We start from the raw sequence: 17,515 nt of genomic DNA, 5'->3' as shown, positions 1-17,515 counted from the left end.
TCATCGATGTTGGGATCCAATGCTCGATTCATAATTGTTATACTCACACGCTGTCGTATTGCTACGCATTTGAGGTGTGAAAACCACCCAAAAGTTGTGTGTGATTTGATACTTTGTACATACTTAGTTGTTGTGTTTACATTTATTTTCTGTGTATGAGTATAGTGGGGAGGAGTTGGAGGCATAGTGGTGAGCATGATGAGATGCTTTCAGCCTATGTTGAGCAAGGTCAAGTGGAAAGCAGTTTATCGTGCTACAAACAAATGCAAGAAGAAGGTTGTATTCCTTGCAAGGCAATATTTGTCATTAGCCTTCAGGCATGCATAGTAGTAATAAAGAAGATGACATTACTAGAAATTGGCCAAGCAAAGGTGACATGAAAGGGAATTCACTACCAAAGAGGATTTCCTAGAACCTTGAGAATATATGATTTGCAGGTTCAAAGCTGAGGCTTCAATGGACCATCAACCCATTGAAGGGAATAATGAAATGAATGTTCTGAAAACAGGGAATTCAGTAGCAGCAAAGCTTTTGGAAGGAGCCTTTATTTTTAGATTAGTGCTTGCAAGAAGGCGACTGAACGTTGAAGGCTTTTCGTCCCAGGCAATGATGTTCCATCTAATGCCAGCCATTTACAAGAAGGGGACTGTAGAACAGATAGTGTGCAAGTAGAACATATTGAAGCAGAAGCAAAAGCTACATCAGAGCATGTTGAATCAATGGAAGTAAATATTGTGGCAATGAAACCACTCTGTATCCTAGAGGCCTTGGCAGCTTCAGGCTTGCGAGCATTACGGTATGCACGGGAAGTTGAAAAGGTGGAGGCCGCTTTTTTGCGTGTGGTATGCTATGAAAAGGAAGAGTGGCTAAAAAGGGGCTGCTTTTCTGCGTGTGGTATGCTATGCAAAGGCAGCAGCATGCCTACAACTGTCTGAGAGTTCTTTAATGGAGAGCAAGAAGTTCTGTGCTGATTTCTGTGCAAACACTCCAGCAACAAGGGCCCTCCTCTATGGGAAGTCATGAAGTACTTGTCTGAGAAGATATCAAAGGATGCAACCAGTAAAGCACACAAACAAAGTGACAGCAGCCTTGAGAAGATTTCATAAAAGATACCAGATCTACCAGAGTTTTCAGTGACATTGCAACCTGATACCTGTGAAGACATTTAAAAAAAAACAAAATCAGAGAACATTAGCAAAGACTTATTGTTCGTTTGACCTGCTGCTCAGAAAGACAGGGGTTGTTGCAATTGAACCTTTTAATTTTCTCAGATAACCACAGAAAAAAAAGGGTTTCCAGAAGCTTACTGTTGTATTATGCAAAAACCATTCATAATTCTTTAGTCGTCAAGAAATGTTGCTATGTGGGAAATTGGATAATAGGATTATTCACATGATGGATCTTCTATCTTGAAATTTATCAAGGACTTCTAAAGTTGCAACATTGCTTTCGAAATCCTTCGAGATCTTTGTTGAACCCGACGTGAATCGAACACGCAGAAATTTCAGGATGGGAGATACTTCAGCCTCTATTTCAGCCTCTTCTACAATTCGAGTTGCATCTACTTCAGCTCCATCAATGACTGCTGCGTCAAGTACTTCAACAGAGGATCTAAAGCAGATTTTGCAGAATATGTCCATGTATATGCAGCTCCAAAATCAACAAACACAATTGTATATGCAGCAGCAGCAACAATTGCATCAACAGCAGTTGTCTCAGCAAAGGCAACTCTATTCGAAGCAGGAGAATGCAAACAGCGCGACTAAGGCTATTGAAGAAGTTGAGAATGAGAAGAAGCTATTTGATGGCCGTAATGTTTCAGCATATTTGAAGACATATGAGATCAAGATGGGATTTTTCGGAGTTCCAGCTGGACATATGAGTAAGTATTTCCTTCGTCTTGTCACACCCACTTTGAGAGCAAAAGTGACTAATCTTTTTATTCAAAATACACATTGGCAAGATTTTAAGAAGGCCTTGAAAGAAGAATATTTCCTTGAGGACTTTGGTATGGCTACTCGGTGGTCATTCCGAGAGTGGGTCTACATGCCAAACAAAGGTCTAGCTGCTTCGGAGTTGATTCGAGAATTTGAAGAAAGGTATAGTCAGCTTGATGCCATTGAACAAAGAGCATTGGATGTTGAAAAAGTTGAGCTTTTCTTGCAAGCTGCAGATCCTGCTCTTCAAGAAGAATTGGGTGAGCTTCTTGAGGATCGCACAAAGCCTATGGGTCTTAAAACGGATTGGCAGGATGCTCAGGATGCAGTCTCGACTTTGACCAAGAGGAGGATATGGAAGACTCGCCTACAGAATGGTTCCATGACACCTACACCATCATCAGCTCCTATGCCTGCTTCTATCCCTGTTATTTCTTCTCCTCCTCAGCCAGTTTCTTGGCCTATGCCAGTGCCTGCTATTTCCACTCCACCTATTCCTCCTGTTCCACGACCGATGCCTACACCTTCTGCTCCAAAACCATTCACTCCGTCAATGCCTACCTCTCTTGATGACATAATCAAAGGCATAACAGATTTGACACTAGAGTCAGTTAAAGCGGAGTTGGTGGGAAAATTGAAAGAGCAGTTTGCTTCGACTGCTCCTACTACTTCTTCTAGTGCTCCTGCGTGCGATAGTATGGACTATCAGCATTGCAAGGATTGTGAATCTTTTCAGGATGCAAGGAGGAAGAATTTGGTATATTGGGGGCAAGATGGTAAGATTTGGTTGACTGACACAGGAGCTCCACTTGCTACCAACTTTGGTAAAGGTGGGATGAAGAAGTTAGTGGATGACATGGATGCGCGTACTTCTTATGTGACAGCTAGAGGTGATGCTTCTGCATATGGAGTCCAGATTGAGAAGGGATCAGAGACTCAGTCAGCGCTATGGACTTATGCTATGGAGACTGCAAACAAGGGGAAAATTCAGCAAACTGTTTTGACTAGTGCAGGCTCTAGCATCAGATCAGAGACAGGTTGGGACTCGCCTGTTGACAAGTACTCTATTTATGCTTATTTGGCTAAGTCTCAGGGTGCAGATGTACTTGTTGAGGAGAAGCGTAAGAGGGATGAAGAAAATCCAAGTGCAGCTAAGAAGACTAGAGGGGGTGAGTTTGTTACTCCACCTACTGCAGGACCGTCTTCAAGACCAGGGCCAAATCGACAGATGGAAGATGCTCAAAAGAGAGAAAAGAGGCAAGAGCCTAGAGAGAGAAAGCAGCCAGGGTTTAGATTGATGTCCGATATTGAGACATCTACGGACATGAAGAAAATCTTTAATGATAAGATACTTGGCAGTGAGGTGACTTTCACTATTTTTGAAATTTTGGGCATCTCAAAAAGAGAGTTTGAGGATCAGTTTTAGGAGGTCCTAAAGAGGAAAAGACATGCATTGTCTACCACTGATACACAGGGAGTTTTGATTGGGGAGTTGGATGAGGATGAGGATGAGGTTATGGTTGAAAATGCTTCTGTTTTTCCGCAGGTAGAGAAGAGGGTTCAGCCTATGCATTCTGCTGAAATTGATGAGCCTGTCTTGATACCGCGTAGTCACTTTTCGCGGAGTATCCATACAAACCTTCATTGCCTTCACAAGCAAACTTTACAAATGATGTAAGCCCTTCAAATTGTGGTGGCCTTCGAGTGAGTGGATCGGATGGATAAATGCATCCATCAACCCAAAGGTCCACATTTTTTTTCCCTACATTTCTTTCTTGTTGCATCGTGTATCTTATTGCATCATCTCTTTCCATAGTTCTTTTGAACAGTGGTGCATATTCATCCTCCAATTGAAAGTGAATATATCTGTTTCTCTTGGTACATCCTGCACCTGCATTCTACAAAAAAAAAATGTATGTAAATTTTAACTTAGATTAACATTCAAATCACAAAACTACACCCCTTTGATGCACTATATCTATGTTTTTTTTAAATCCAGTTGGTTCTTGTCTCTTTCTCTTGCTTTCAGTCTTGATAGACCCTAATCAACCCCTAATCAACCTATAATCTTGGCTTTTAATCTACCTCTAATTAGCATCAAATCTTATCTTCTGTTCTATCCAAAATATTCTCTCTCTCTCTCTCTCTCTCTCTCTCTCTCTCTCTCTCTCTCTCTCTCTCTACTAAAAATCATCAAGAAAACCCTAAACACATTCATACCGAAGCTTGGCTAGTGGAAAAAAATAACATCATCTTATCTTCTGCCCTAATTTACTATCTGTCACTCTATCACTTATTTTCTTTGTTCATCTCACACAGTCCTCTCTGTCCCGCCTTCTCCCCTCCTCTCTCTCTCTCTCTCTCTCTCTCTCTCTCTCTCTCTCTCTCTCTCTCTCTCTCTCTCTCTCTCTCTCTCTCTCTCTCTCTCTCTATTAATTGATGCTTAAGGACTGAACAACAACTGTGAAGAATAATAACATCAGAGAGATTAAAAAAATAAAGATACCTCCATTATCACTTGATTGCTTGTAGTATAGACTATTGAAGACGGAGATTTCTTACTACATATTTCTGAAGAGGGAGATGGCTTGTAGCAGGGTAGAGTGTGTTGTAGATAGAGATTATTTGATTTCAACAAATGGTATCAAAACTACTCCTCAATGCTACTTCAAAAGAACTTGTATGCAAGAAACCATATTCTGGAGGGAAAGAGAAGAATACACAAAATTTGGGATAAAACTAGAGCTTTTTGAGGGAATGAAAAAATGCCCAGAAATAGGTATATACTTGTCCAAAAAGGATGAAAATTTACAAGGAAAATCTCAAGTCAAAAAGGTGTCTCTAGGTAAAAAATAATCTTAAAATATGATGTGTAGGTCATTTTATATATTTTTTAACTTCTGCCCTTTTAAGAAGCGAGAATGAGAATGATTCTAATATATTTTAATGTTGAAAAGTCATGAGGACATTAAAGAGTCATGTATCAATGATTAGCTACGTTATTTAAAAAAATTGAATTGTATTTTTTTAGTTATGAGGATTTTAAGAAAAAGTAACCTTATCCTGCATTTTGGAAAAAAAAAATCAAATCTATTGAAAATACAAATACGAGATTCGCTTGATTGTAGAAGATCTCTTTTTATAATATTATTTTGAAATCTCTTTTTTGAGAGAGAGAGGTGAGAGAAACCCCTTAAGGGACAAAAAAGAGAGTCCATATTTCTCCTAATGTTCTCATCTTTTATTCTCTTTTGCAAGAAATGAGGTCGGATCATTTGACATGGAGAAGAAGCAATAGGAATTGTTTTGGAACATAAAAGAACTCTTGATGAGCTTGGAAAGATTATAGCCTCTAGATTGGGAGGAAGCCTATTATGTGAGTCCTTTAATGGAAATATATGTAGTTTGAGTAGTTTACTATGCTAGTACGATGATGAATACGAGAGGAATGAACTTTTCTATAGCAAAGTAGATCATCATTTGTATAGAGCTCTCTTGTCAAACAAAGGCTTTAACTTTTTCCTATCCCAAAACATTTTTTATTCTAGTAACTTTCTTCTCATTATCTTAATTGGTAAACAATGTTGAGCTATCAAAGAGGTTGTTTAAGGGAATGGTGGAGTACAAAGAGTTCCAATTCTCTTTTGTTATGGAGGAGAGCTCTAAAGAAACCTTGGAAATACATGCTTAAGGGAGAACATGAGAATTATTAAAGACAAGAAAGTATAGAGACCTCCACCAAACTACACAACATTGATGATGCTTTTAAATTTTCCTTTGATGGATCCATAGAATGGTGCAAAAGGAAGCTTGTGAAGATCTTGGTGATGTAACCTTGCATTAGACAATAAGAACAAGAAATTGATAAGAATACAAGTCTTTAAAATTTAAGTGAGAGTTAGTAATGAGATGAAGTATCTGATGGTAGAGAAGGTATCACAAGTGGTTCTTGATTTGAGGATCAAAAGGTTGGAGATCAAAGAATATGCTTAGTGGTGAAAAAAGTTTTAGGGGTGTGTCAAGTAAAGAATTATATCTAAGAATGGAAGTACAATATGATGAGAAGACATTTGCAGAGACTTGAAACAAGGGTCCTAATGACATCACCCTAATCCCAGCAAAGGAGGTTATCATAGTAAGCTTTGTGACTATTGCAAATGTTCCTTGTGTCAAGGAAGAGAATTTTAGCCATAGATGAGAAGTTTCACTTCATGTGTACTACACCAAAGGTGTTGTAGAAGAGAATTAAGTATTATTTTATTAAGACAACTAGTAAGTATCACATGATAATTGTTTTTCAAGTATGCAAAAAATTAAAGAAAATCAAGAACTTTGGAAAGGAATACATAGCCAAATTCACATAATACCATAACATGAAAACAAGCTTTGTTAGGAAACCAAAGTTCTACAAATTGCAGAATCCTATAGGTCTAAGTTGTAGTTAAAGCTATAATCACGAGAACATTGTATTGGAAATGCATTCAAACATGGAAAATACCACAAGATATACTTTCCATAAGAAAGATGTATATAGTTCACTTCAATAGCTTATGGATGTTATATACCATCTTTTAAATAAAGACTATATGATGTCATTTTATGACCACTTATGTTAAACAAAAAGACAATAAGAGGACAAGAAGAAAGACAAAAGATTCATCAAGACAAAGGAATAACACCTTATAAATTTGTTAAGGAATCAATTATTTTTCAACACTTAATGTTGATATTTTATGAGAGTCGGACTCTCTCCCATACAAATTATACTTAGTAACTACCATTCTCTACCCACTTTATTCTTTTGGCAAGGTTTGCATGTAAACAATGCCATGATTGATTGGAAATGCCATGATCGACTAGAATATGCCACGTAAACAATGCCATGATCAATTGGAATATGCCAAAAAAGGGGTAGGATGTGCAAGGGGAGATTGGGGAGCCCTAACCCTATTTTTTTTAATTTAAAGAATGTAAAAGAATAGAAGAGGCTATTCATGTGTATACTAACTTGGTATACTTGCTTTCTTACTTCCACTGTGTGAGAGTGAGAGAGAGTGAGTGACAAAGAGAGCAAGCGATTAAGAGGAAGAGAGCGAGAGTGTGAGGGAGCTACATGACTAAGTGAGTGAAGCTATTCATCTTCTCTCCACACTCTGTTGTTGTATCTATGCTTCTCTCATACATGTGAAGAACATAGAGAGTTGAAAGTAAAGAGAACTCACTTGGATCATAGAGTTTGCCATGTGCTACCATTGTGCTTGATGAAATGCCTAGCGAGCTCACTACAAGCAAATCATTGTGCTTGTGGATCATGTAAGAAGCTAGGTGAGATATAGTTATTCTATTTTGTGGATCAAGCCTCTTAAAAAAATTAGAGGGTATCCTACATCCCATCGTTGAGCTCACAGAGCATAACTTAAAAGATTGATATTGACATACACATTACTTTCACCATAATTGGTCTTTTTTAGACTCCATTTGGAGCCCTTTAAGAAGTGCCATTTCATCAACTCATTGTCTGAAAAGCTTTCCACAATTACAACATCCTTCCTATCTACTTTTAAGACTATTGTTTATTACCTTTTGCACATGATCTCCAAATAGACAATAAAAGCCTAGTTGTCTTAAGATCTTTATCCATGGCAAGACATTGCATGGCTAATATTATAGGTGTGTCTTGTAGTCATAACCACAATTCTTGAAAGATAACTTTAAGAGGCATATTTTTACCATAAATAAGCACATCCTTAGGCATAATAGGGGAAAAAAGGTCATTGATATCTCAAACTTCAATTTAAAGATTCTAATGTCCTAGCTAGGCAAGTACATAGAGCTGTTGCTTCATTGCTACTAACAAGATGATCATTTGAAACTTCTCAATCCAAACATGCAGTGAACCACAATAGAAAAACAAACACAATTATGTACAAGTACTAGAATAAAGTTTTCACTAAAACTTTGCATTAATACCTCCCATTACCTTGCATGATGAATGATAATTTTTCCCATTTTATCAAATAAAATGAATTCACTATATGTAAATCGTATGTTGGTACATCCCATCCACACAATGGTTTCAACATTGACAACTATTTCTTCAAAACATACATGTAATAGTGACTTGTTGAGATGGCTAACTAACCACTATCATTACAAAGAGAGAAGATCGCATTCAGTTCTAGCCTTGAAACAGCTTACATCAAGGTCATGGGTTCCTTGTTCATCAAACGCATACCATAGTTGTTTATCAAAGGTATGAAGGAAGTACTTCGTTGTTTGGTAGGTTGGGCACGTTTGAGCGGGGAAGGAAGAGAGCATAAGATTGAGAATAGAAGACCAAGGCTGGAAAGTATAGTATAATCCTTCAAGTGGCTACTAGCTTCATCAGTTGATAGAATGCTGTTATATTCTAGCCTCAGCCTTGAATGGCCCCTATATGCCTAAGTGTAAGATCAGAAATGCATAGCGCCTACATGTCTAACGAGATATGTTAGATGATTTTGTACTCTAACCTGAGCCCTGAATGCCCCCTAGATGCCTAGACGTAAGCCTAATGAGAAGGACCTACATGCCGAATGACATACATAAGATCAGAGAAGCATTATATGAGAAACTGGAGGGTGCTTAAAGATGGGTGGGTACCTTTGGCAAAGAAGCTGAAAGGGCATCGAACCGGCGCACGAAGATCACAGCAAAGAGATCTGCATGGCCCTCTGCACGCCATCTGGACAAGCTATCCGAATCGGGCGGTTGATAACTGCCCAAGTGGCATGCAGGGAGCCAGGCAAAACGACCTTAGCTCAAGCCCCGTGATATGCAGCAGGAGCCCAGCAGGAGCGGATATGGTAATCGACGAGCACTTGAAGCTCGACGGCGGCAAATCAGTCCACTAGATACAAAAGCATGAGACGTACCGAAGTTCAGAGGTACCAATACTCGTAGAGTGAAGCTCCATAAGCTATACACCTCTCTCTCTCTCTCTCTCTCTCTCTCTCTCTCTCTCTCTCTCTCGTGTGTGTCTGTGTGTGTTTGAGTGTAGCTTATATGCTTGCTTAAAACTGTATACGTGAGCGCACGAAACGGCATAGAAATGTTCCCTGCTTGCTTTACACTAGATAACGGATTAATGCACAGGGAGAGGAGGAAGTGTGTGTGCGTGAGAGAGAGAGAGAGAGAGAGAGAGAGAGAGAGAGAGAGAGAGCGTGTGTGTGTGTGCGCGCGCGCGCGTATGTGCGCGACCGAGAGAGAATCTTAAAAGGCAGTGCTGGTGGGGATCGGACTGCTTGCGTGAGGAGAGAGCGTTGTGTTAAGTATTTATAAGGAAAAATGAATGGGGCAACGCTAAAGCTGGTTCTTTCGCTAAACCCCTCGATTTTATATATATAAGCGAACAATTGAATACGAGTGGCAATGCTCGCTCTCTCTCAGCAGAGATCTGTCTTTAATGTTTAATGTTGACATACAATGAAGGCTTCGACTCCAGGAGGTCAAATACGAATTCTTGGCATCGCCCGGAACTGAATGTTTAGCTACTGCCCTTGCCTTGAGAATTGCTCGTTTGACGCTTTAAAAGATTACCCCAAGTCACCTTGAGGAGCTACTATGCTTAGCTAATACCTTGCCTTGCTCGTTCGAGGCTTTATTAAAAGATTACCCCAAGCTAACTAGAGGAGTTAGTAGGCATGCGACACCATCTATAGTTTTTCCTTTCACTTTATCTATATGAAGTGATAATTGACAGGTCATGATCTCTCTCTCTCTCTCTCTCTCTCAATGCACATGTATGCATGTATGCATGTGTGTGTGCATGCATACGTGTGCATGTGCATGATTTTCGTTACACTTTATCTATATGAAGTCATAATTGACAAGTCTCTCTCTCTCTCTCTCTCTCTCTCTCTCAACGCATATGTATGCATGTATGCATGTGTGTGTGCATGCATACGTGTGCATGTGCATGATTTTCGTTACACTTTATCTATATGAAGTCATAATTGACAACTCTCTCTCTCTCTCTCTCTCTCTCAACGCATATGTATGCATGTATGCATGTGTGTGTATATGCGTACATGTGTGCGTGTGCATATGCGTGTAGTTTTTACTTCAATTGTGCAACCATTGAAATGCTTCACTCTTAAATGTCTTCAATCCCACTACCACAGTGTTTGAAGGTTGCACTACCTTTCCCAAAAGGAGGTAGGTATATCCTTTAGAAAAGGGCATGAAAAGATGGTTAGCCTTAAATGTATATCTTAATATAGAAGTAAAGTTTTGTTACAAGGGTTCAAACAAAAACTCTACCAAGTTTGGGCATTGTGAGGGAAATTTCAAGTGGATGTTTCATTCTTTTCTCAAGGCAAAAGGATCACTTTATTCTATATGTTGTGAGAAGTACATGTCACAGTTGATCATTTTTCCTGAACTAGACGTGATAGGCTGTCAACATACAATATAAATGGTATGAATGTGACCATAGCTTTTTACCAAATATGTGTAAGAGGCCTTATTTATTAAGAGGAGGGCTTGTTGTAAATCAAACATGATGGCCAATGATGTGGGCCTCCCAAAAGTTGAAAAGCATGAAATCTAATTATCCTATCCTCTTTGACCTTGGTGAGAACTTAAAATATTAAAAACTCTCAATAGTTTTGGAGTTTCTAAGATCACTATTTAGGGGTTTACTATGCATAAACCTTGTTGTGTATTACATGTGTTCACAAATTATTTATAAAATTTGTTGTATGTGAACCTTTCTTTTATAAAATGCACCTTCTTTTTCACAAGTTTATTACTTGTTTTCAAAATTATAAGATTCACACCCATCTATAAGTATTTTGTTTTGTAAATCTCATATACTGAAAAATTATTTACTTGTTTAATTAAACTCACATGATAGCCAAATATCTTATAGAGTGGCCTGCATCTCCCCCCTCCCTCGCTCCCCCCCCCCCCCCCCCTCCAAACCCCCCAAAAAAGAACCCTTGAGCTTCACATGTGTATTTAGCTAACACGATAAATGATCTAGGAGGTTTGCACCTTCTTCTTTATAATACGGGATGTATTAATACAACGACACTATTTACATCAAATATGAGAGATATCATCGGAGGTTAAGACCCCAAAAAACTTTATGGACTCAAAATAGGAATCTACCATTTAGAAAGTAGGTAGATGCCACTTTAATAGAACAACTGTAACCATGTGAGAGGCTAAGAATAAGGCTAAGAACATGGAAACATGGAAGGACTATGTGAATTGGCCTTTAAGGCAATTAATGCTCTCTATCATTATGAACTCTCTACTTAATGACCTTGACATGTGCTATGGGGGCCACAAAGTGGTAGTCCCCCACTCCATGCTTAGGGAAATGCCAAGTTAAAGATGATCTAGAGGTCTAGAAAGAGGAGGGGTGAGAAAGTTCATCAAGAATGGTGAAGCTATGGAGCCCGACTTCTTGCTTAGGAGAATAAAGGGATATAAGGCATATTGAGAAGGACTTTTGAAGACACTTGTAGATATTCAATGAGAAAAGGAAGCTATGAACTAAGAAGAGCAAAGTGAGGATACACAAAGTTCTAGATTCCTTCTTGCTACAACTTATTCATGTAAGAATAGAATTGGAGACTCCATAAATGCTAAGCTATTCTTCTACTTCATGGAAGGCTTCCTTGGAGGATGATTCTACACAACACTTTTGATAAAGCTACCAATTTAGAGGGAAATATTGTTGTTCAACACTCGAATAAAGGTTGCTCCATGAATTCCCCATTTGGGTTGTCTTTTGAGCACTATCTAACTGGTTTGACAGTGAATTTGGGCCTTTGGTTGAATATTTCAGTAAAGTATTGTATATCTTGATCCTTCTAATAATGTTCTTTTCTTTGAGAAGAAAGCTTGCATTTTGTGGGATTGCAGAGTAAACCTTATGCACCACTGAGAGACGACATGATGAGTTGCTAGATGTCAATCTCTATATGGATAGACAAAGTTTCTAGATCATTTCTTAGTAATATTAGGGGCATATGGTCTTATAAGAGAAAGTAGTTTGCAATGGTATTCTCAAAGCAATGGAAGCTCAGCATGCTTGCATTCCAAGACAAGAAACTCTTGGTAGAAGACGTCTATACTATTTCCTTTACTAACTATGCATGCTTATCCTCCACATGCACCATAGGCAAGGTAGATCAATGCTCCTATAGTCAAGGACACTTTGCACCCTTCATTCTTGAGGAAAGATGATAATGGGAGTGCTATGTCTATTATAGCTAGAGATTTTGAATTGGTGGTCGTTTTAGGTTGCATATCATTGGCTAATAGAGCTTGCACATGGCACTTTATCAATATCAAGCTATCTCATCAAGATACCCTCCTTATGGAACATGACATGTGAAGAAGGTGGCGAATTGGGTCCAGCTAAAACAATGATGTTGGAAGAAATGTAGAAATGTAAGGACCTTTGAAAGAAACATGATCTCACTCATGTACTTCACTTCCCTAATGAGAGTATTCAAGTAGATAGGGCTTACATTAGTCATGTTTGATGGTGACTAGCTCCTCAACACCAAGACGAGGATTGTACATGATATCTTCTCCATTGATTATTCTCTAGTGAAATTTAACCTCAAAACGATTGCCCACTCAACCACAAGTTATGGTTCATCTCCTTTCTTACTTCAATATAGCATTCTTGAACGATTATAAATTCATGGAGCAAAAGAAGAGTATATGGGTGCAAGTAGGAGCTAAAATTGAAAACAAGGTATGGATTTTTTTGGAGTTAGCATGGTGAGTAACATTTAGCGGATTGATCTTAACATTGATGATGAGATTCTTGATGTAGTCAGACATCCATTTTCTAAAGAATATTATGGGAAGTTTGAAGCTTTGTTGAAGCATTTGTACTAACCATTTGGAGGTAAACATGGCATGGATGTTGTATCCTGGGAGAAATTAATAGCTTCTAGGATAGATGTGGACTAGGTTTGGGGTTTGTATGTGGGAAAGTAATGAGATTATCCTTTGGCATATAGAAAGTTAGACTATCATATCAACAATGGAAAGAATGGTCAATAATTGGTCCTTGGGATATATCTCTCTTAAGAAGGCTTGTTTTCCATGGAGCTAATAATTCTCTCAATAAAGTTTTATTCGTATAGAGTGAAGAATTCAAAGATGGTATTTTCATTGTAGCTAGTAATTGCAAGCTATCAACTTCCATATTTGAAGATAGCTCATCTAGATGGAGGGGTGCTTGGGATAGAAGTGCATTAGAATTGAAGACCACTGATCATCTAGCAAGTCAATATGGGTTGAATTCCATTCAAAGGAATGGCTGCAAGAGGTCCTCACTAAGTAGAAAGAGGAAAGGGTTATGGATCTACATAATATTGGATGTGATAAAATCAAGAATTTGTTGAATACTAAGGGCAAACTTTCTTCAATAGCTTATGGAGTGAGAAGGCAAAATGTGTCTTGGAATGGTGCGTTCTATTAGTAGCACAACTTGGAAAAGAAGACTTAAGGAATCATGATATGCTAATGTCCTCACTCGAATTAAACTTGTTTTTTATGGAGGATGGTAGCAGAAACGTTTCTAAATAAGCATAAAATGGAGTTTTTGAGAGTAGCACATTTATGTCCAATTTGTTAAAGGGAGGAGGAACGAGTTAAACTCTTGATGAGGGGAAATGGAAAAAAATAGTTATGCATCATGTAATAAGTTTGAAGCATGCTCTTTTTGGTGACCAGTGTAGTGTAAATGAAGAGTCCTATGTATCAATAGTTCTTTGATTAATATAAACTAGGAAGAATGAGATCCCTTTTTAGCAGAAAGTGGATAGGTGTATGACTTCTAGGTTCTATTATAACTCATGTAATAGCTAGAGTGTATGCTCTATTTAGATTCTCTAGTAAGAAAGCTCACTCATATGAGTTGGTGAAGAAACTTCTCATCAAACTACTTACATCTTTGTAATTATTACAAGATTTAAACAATTTTTCATTCAAAGTTCAATTTTAAATTTTATGATATAACTAAGGTTCTGTAGACATAAAGATAATTAGAGAACAATTGATCTTTGAAGGTTTTGTAGCTACAAAGATAGTTAGAACACAATTACACACAAATTTATGATATAACAAAGGTTTTGTAGCTATAAAGATGAACATGAAACTAAATGCTTAAGTATCTTCTAATTAGAAGTGTCAAATCAAAACACAACCTTAAACATTGGCATTGAATGTCTGAACATCTTTAACAAGCTTAGAACTTGCAACCTACATGTCCCAAAAAATCAATCTACTTTAAGTCTCCTTTTATCACCTTTGATTTTGCATAAGAGAAATATTACTCCATGAGCACACCTATTTAAGGATTACATCTTTGATTAGGTTCCAAATTATGAGAGACCCCTAACCTACACTAGCAATCTCTCCAAACATTGGTGAGGTGTAGAACTACTATGCTATAAAACCAAGTTCATGTGGCACTCTTCAATCTGGAACTATATATTTGGTTGGAAGCTCCTTAATGTCTAGCTTCCATATGAATATGTCCAATTTAGCCAAGGGACTGGCATGCTACACTTCCTTGAGTCTACATTTCTATGTCCTCTTGGACGTATATTGTTTACCCTTTTTTAAATCTCTTTAGCTTCCAAGAGCACCTTCAACCCTTTTGCTAAACATCCATTATTTTATTTATATTTACCTCAATGATTGACCAAGCTATGATATGCGTCGATTGGACCCCCACCCACAAAAGGGAGTTGGAGGACAGTTGCAGGGGGGGGATCACTCATTTATGTGTATCACATGAACTCAAGATAAGAGATTTTCAAATACTAATTTTACACATTTCTAATAGACAAAGCCACTAGGATACTTTTAGTGAGCAGATCTATAGGACTTGTATCCATAGGTATTTTGAAAAGCTCAATTAACTTGTCTTCCATTATCTCTTTGATGAAGTTATAGGGTACCTCAATGTGCTTTGTCTTTGCATGGAAGATTGGATTAAAAGCCACCTAAATGACACTTATCAAATTTGAATGCAATATAGGAGTCATAGGCATAGCAAGATATCTACAACTAGACAACCTAACCATAGGGCCTCCTTGCAAGTCTCCTTTGATTGCAATGTCCTTAGCCTTGATAGTAGACAAGGCCATGCATTTCTACACCCCAAAAATCCAAGAGAAAGAACCTCTAGCATAGGTAAATACATACTGAGAGGTGGACTTCTAATGTACCACAACTCCTGTATCCTAGCTACCATAGTAAATGTACATATCTATTGGATCTTTCAAGTATCACATGATACCCTTCCCAACATCCCAATGTCACCTACCAAGTGTAGGCATATAGTGTGCCACAACTTTCATTGCAAATGCTATGTTAGGATAAGCGGCTATCATGACATACATGAAACTATCCACTTTGCATGCATATGGAACCTTGGCCATCTGGCCCCCCTCATCATCAAATTGCAAACAATCAGCATGACTAACCTTCAAATGAGAAGGTAAAGAAAAATAAATAAGCTTACCATCTTGCATATGGAATCACTCAAGAACTCTATAAATGTAGTTTCTATGGATAAGTAGAGAAGGCCCTTAATAGAGGGATACCAAATATGTGTGAAGCCTATCCCATGTCCTTCATCTCATAGATCTTCTTGAGTGAAGTCTTCAAAGCATCCAACATAGCATGAGGACCTGTAGCTATATAAGCATATCATCAACATAAAGCACCAAAATAATAAGGCTACCATCATGGGCCTTCTTTGTGTATAAACACAGATCCATATCATTGGCTACGAGAATAGCCTTGCGAATGCATAAAAGCATCAAACTTATGATACCATTCTCTAAGTACCTACTTAAGCCCATAAGTACTCTTCTTCAATTTTCACTATAGGTTTTTCTTGTCTTTCTCCACAAAACCCCTAGGTTGATACATATTAATCCCATCATGCAAGTCCCCATGTAAGAAAGCCATCTTAATATCCATTAGATAAAAATCTAGATCCAACTAAGCAACCAATGCCTAGACCAAGTCATCTTGACCATAGGAGAAAAGACTTCATCAAAGTCAATACCATGCTCCTACTTAAACCCTTTGCAAATAATCTAGCCTTATATGCTAGCTTAGGGTAACCAAGAGTACTCTTCAATTTGTGCACAACTTGCATGGCCATGGACATTTTCCATCAGGCAAGGAAACTAAGTCCCATGTATAGTTCGTCTACAATGAATTAAACTTAGACTACATATATATCTCCCAAGAATGAGGATCACCTCTATGCATAGCCTCCTCCATAGATAAGTGGCTCAAAAAATTCTATCACATGACATAATCCATACAAGGCTCATAGTGATGATCAAGAGGACGTGAAGCTTTAGCAAAGCATCTCAAAGCTAAATGTGGAGTTTATATGACATGTCCTCTACACAATGGGTGGATCATGGGCCACTCCATCATCAATAACTATAGTAGGCTGTGTCACAAAGGTTGGTTGTATAGTAACAAAAGAAGCTCCTCCTAAAAGACCACCCTGCATACCTCGACTACCTACTTAGGTTGCTTATGCATCTTCTCTTCATAAAACACAAAATCATGGCTATCCCATGGCTACAAATAGTCTTTTGAGCCTGTAGATCCCAAAGGTGATAGCCCATCTCACCTACATTACCATATCCAACAAAGATGCAGTTGAGAGACTTCGAATCCAACTTGTTGCACTTGTCCTTAGAAATGTAGCAAAAAGTCTCACATCCAAAGACCCTCAATATGATGGAGGTTTCCTAGACCATACCTCCTATACAACTTGACAACCAAGAGCAATGCATGGGGATCTATTAATGAGATGCACATCAGTAGTAAGTGCCTCATCCCAAAAGTAATGTAATAAGCCTATGTGACTATGCATACTCCAGAATCTTTCTTGAAATATCCTAACCATGCACTCTATAATACCATTCTAGGGTGGGGTGTATGGACAAGTCAACTAATGCTTAGTAACCTATTCGTCACAAAACTACTCAAATGCATTAGAGACATATTCCCCCATTGTCTAACCTTAGGTATTTTCACCTATACCCAAATTGGTTCTCATCAAGAGCAACAAAGTGCTAAAATGTCGCTAGAACATCTAAATTTTGCTTAATAGAATAAGCCTGGACCTTATGAAATAATCCTCAATAAATGTCACAAAGTACTTTGCACCATTGAATGACTGACAAGGCATGGCACCACGTACATCTAAATGCACAAGAGCTAGAGGCTCACCCATGCACATAGAGCTAGATTCTTTATGAGCATTACGTGTGTGCCAGCCATAAAGACAATAATCACATGAGTTAAAATGGTAGTAATTAAAAAGAAGAAGATATTGCAAATGAGAAATTTCTTTCTTTCCATTCAAGAACATGTGCCCAAGGCAATTATATCATAAAGCCAATACATGGTGAAGAAACCTAGATACAAACAAACCATAGAGGCTACTAGCCTTAGTGCCTCTCATGCAAAAATAAGGTGACACGTAATATTCTATGTAGGATCACTAAAAGAAATGATAT

General features: G+C 38.1%; 1 protein-coding gene across 2 annotated transcripts; it reads right to left on the bottom strand.

The window, feature by feature from the left end:
* Nucleotides 1-3,023: 3,023 nt before the first annotated feature.
* LOC148032111 (uncharacterized) lies at nucleotides 3,024-9,210 on the bottom strand. 2 transcript variants are annotated; one of them, XR_015691570.1, is made up of 2 exons: nucleotides 8,580-9,210; nucleotides 3,024-3,835 (listed from the first exon to the last, which is right to left on the bottom strand). XR_015691570.1 is itself a non-coding variant. In XM_087682738.1 (2 exons), exons 1-2 carry the CDS (start codon nucleotides 8,659-8,661, stop codon nucleotides 3,503-3,505), a joined length of 408 nt encoding a protein of 135 aa, XP_087538864.1. In that variant the 5' UTR covers nucleotides 8,662-9,210; the 3' UTR covers nucleotides 3,024-3,502. The 2 variants fall into 2 exon arrangements, 1 of the variants encoding a protein (XP_087538864.1); XM_087682738.1 differs by having other exon boundaries at nucleotides 3,024-3,828.
* Between the last annotated feature and the right edge of the window lie 8,305 nt (nucleotides 9,211-17,515).

Source organism: Lygodium microphyllum, chromosome 8 (genome assembly GCF_053477565.2).
Source record: "Lygodium microphyllum isolate KBCC chromosome 8, Lygodium_microphyllum_v1.1.10, whole genome shotgun sequence".
In the NCBI taxonomy this organism is placed as follows: Eukaryota; Viridiplantae; Streptophyta; class Polypodiopsida; order Schizaeales; family Lygodiaceae; genus Lygodium; species Lygodium microphyllum.
The sequence above is the reverse complement of the archived record's forward strand: the minus strand, read 5'-3'. Positions and strand labels throughout refer to the sequence as shown.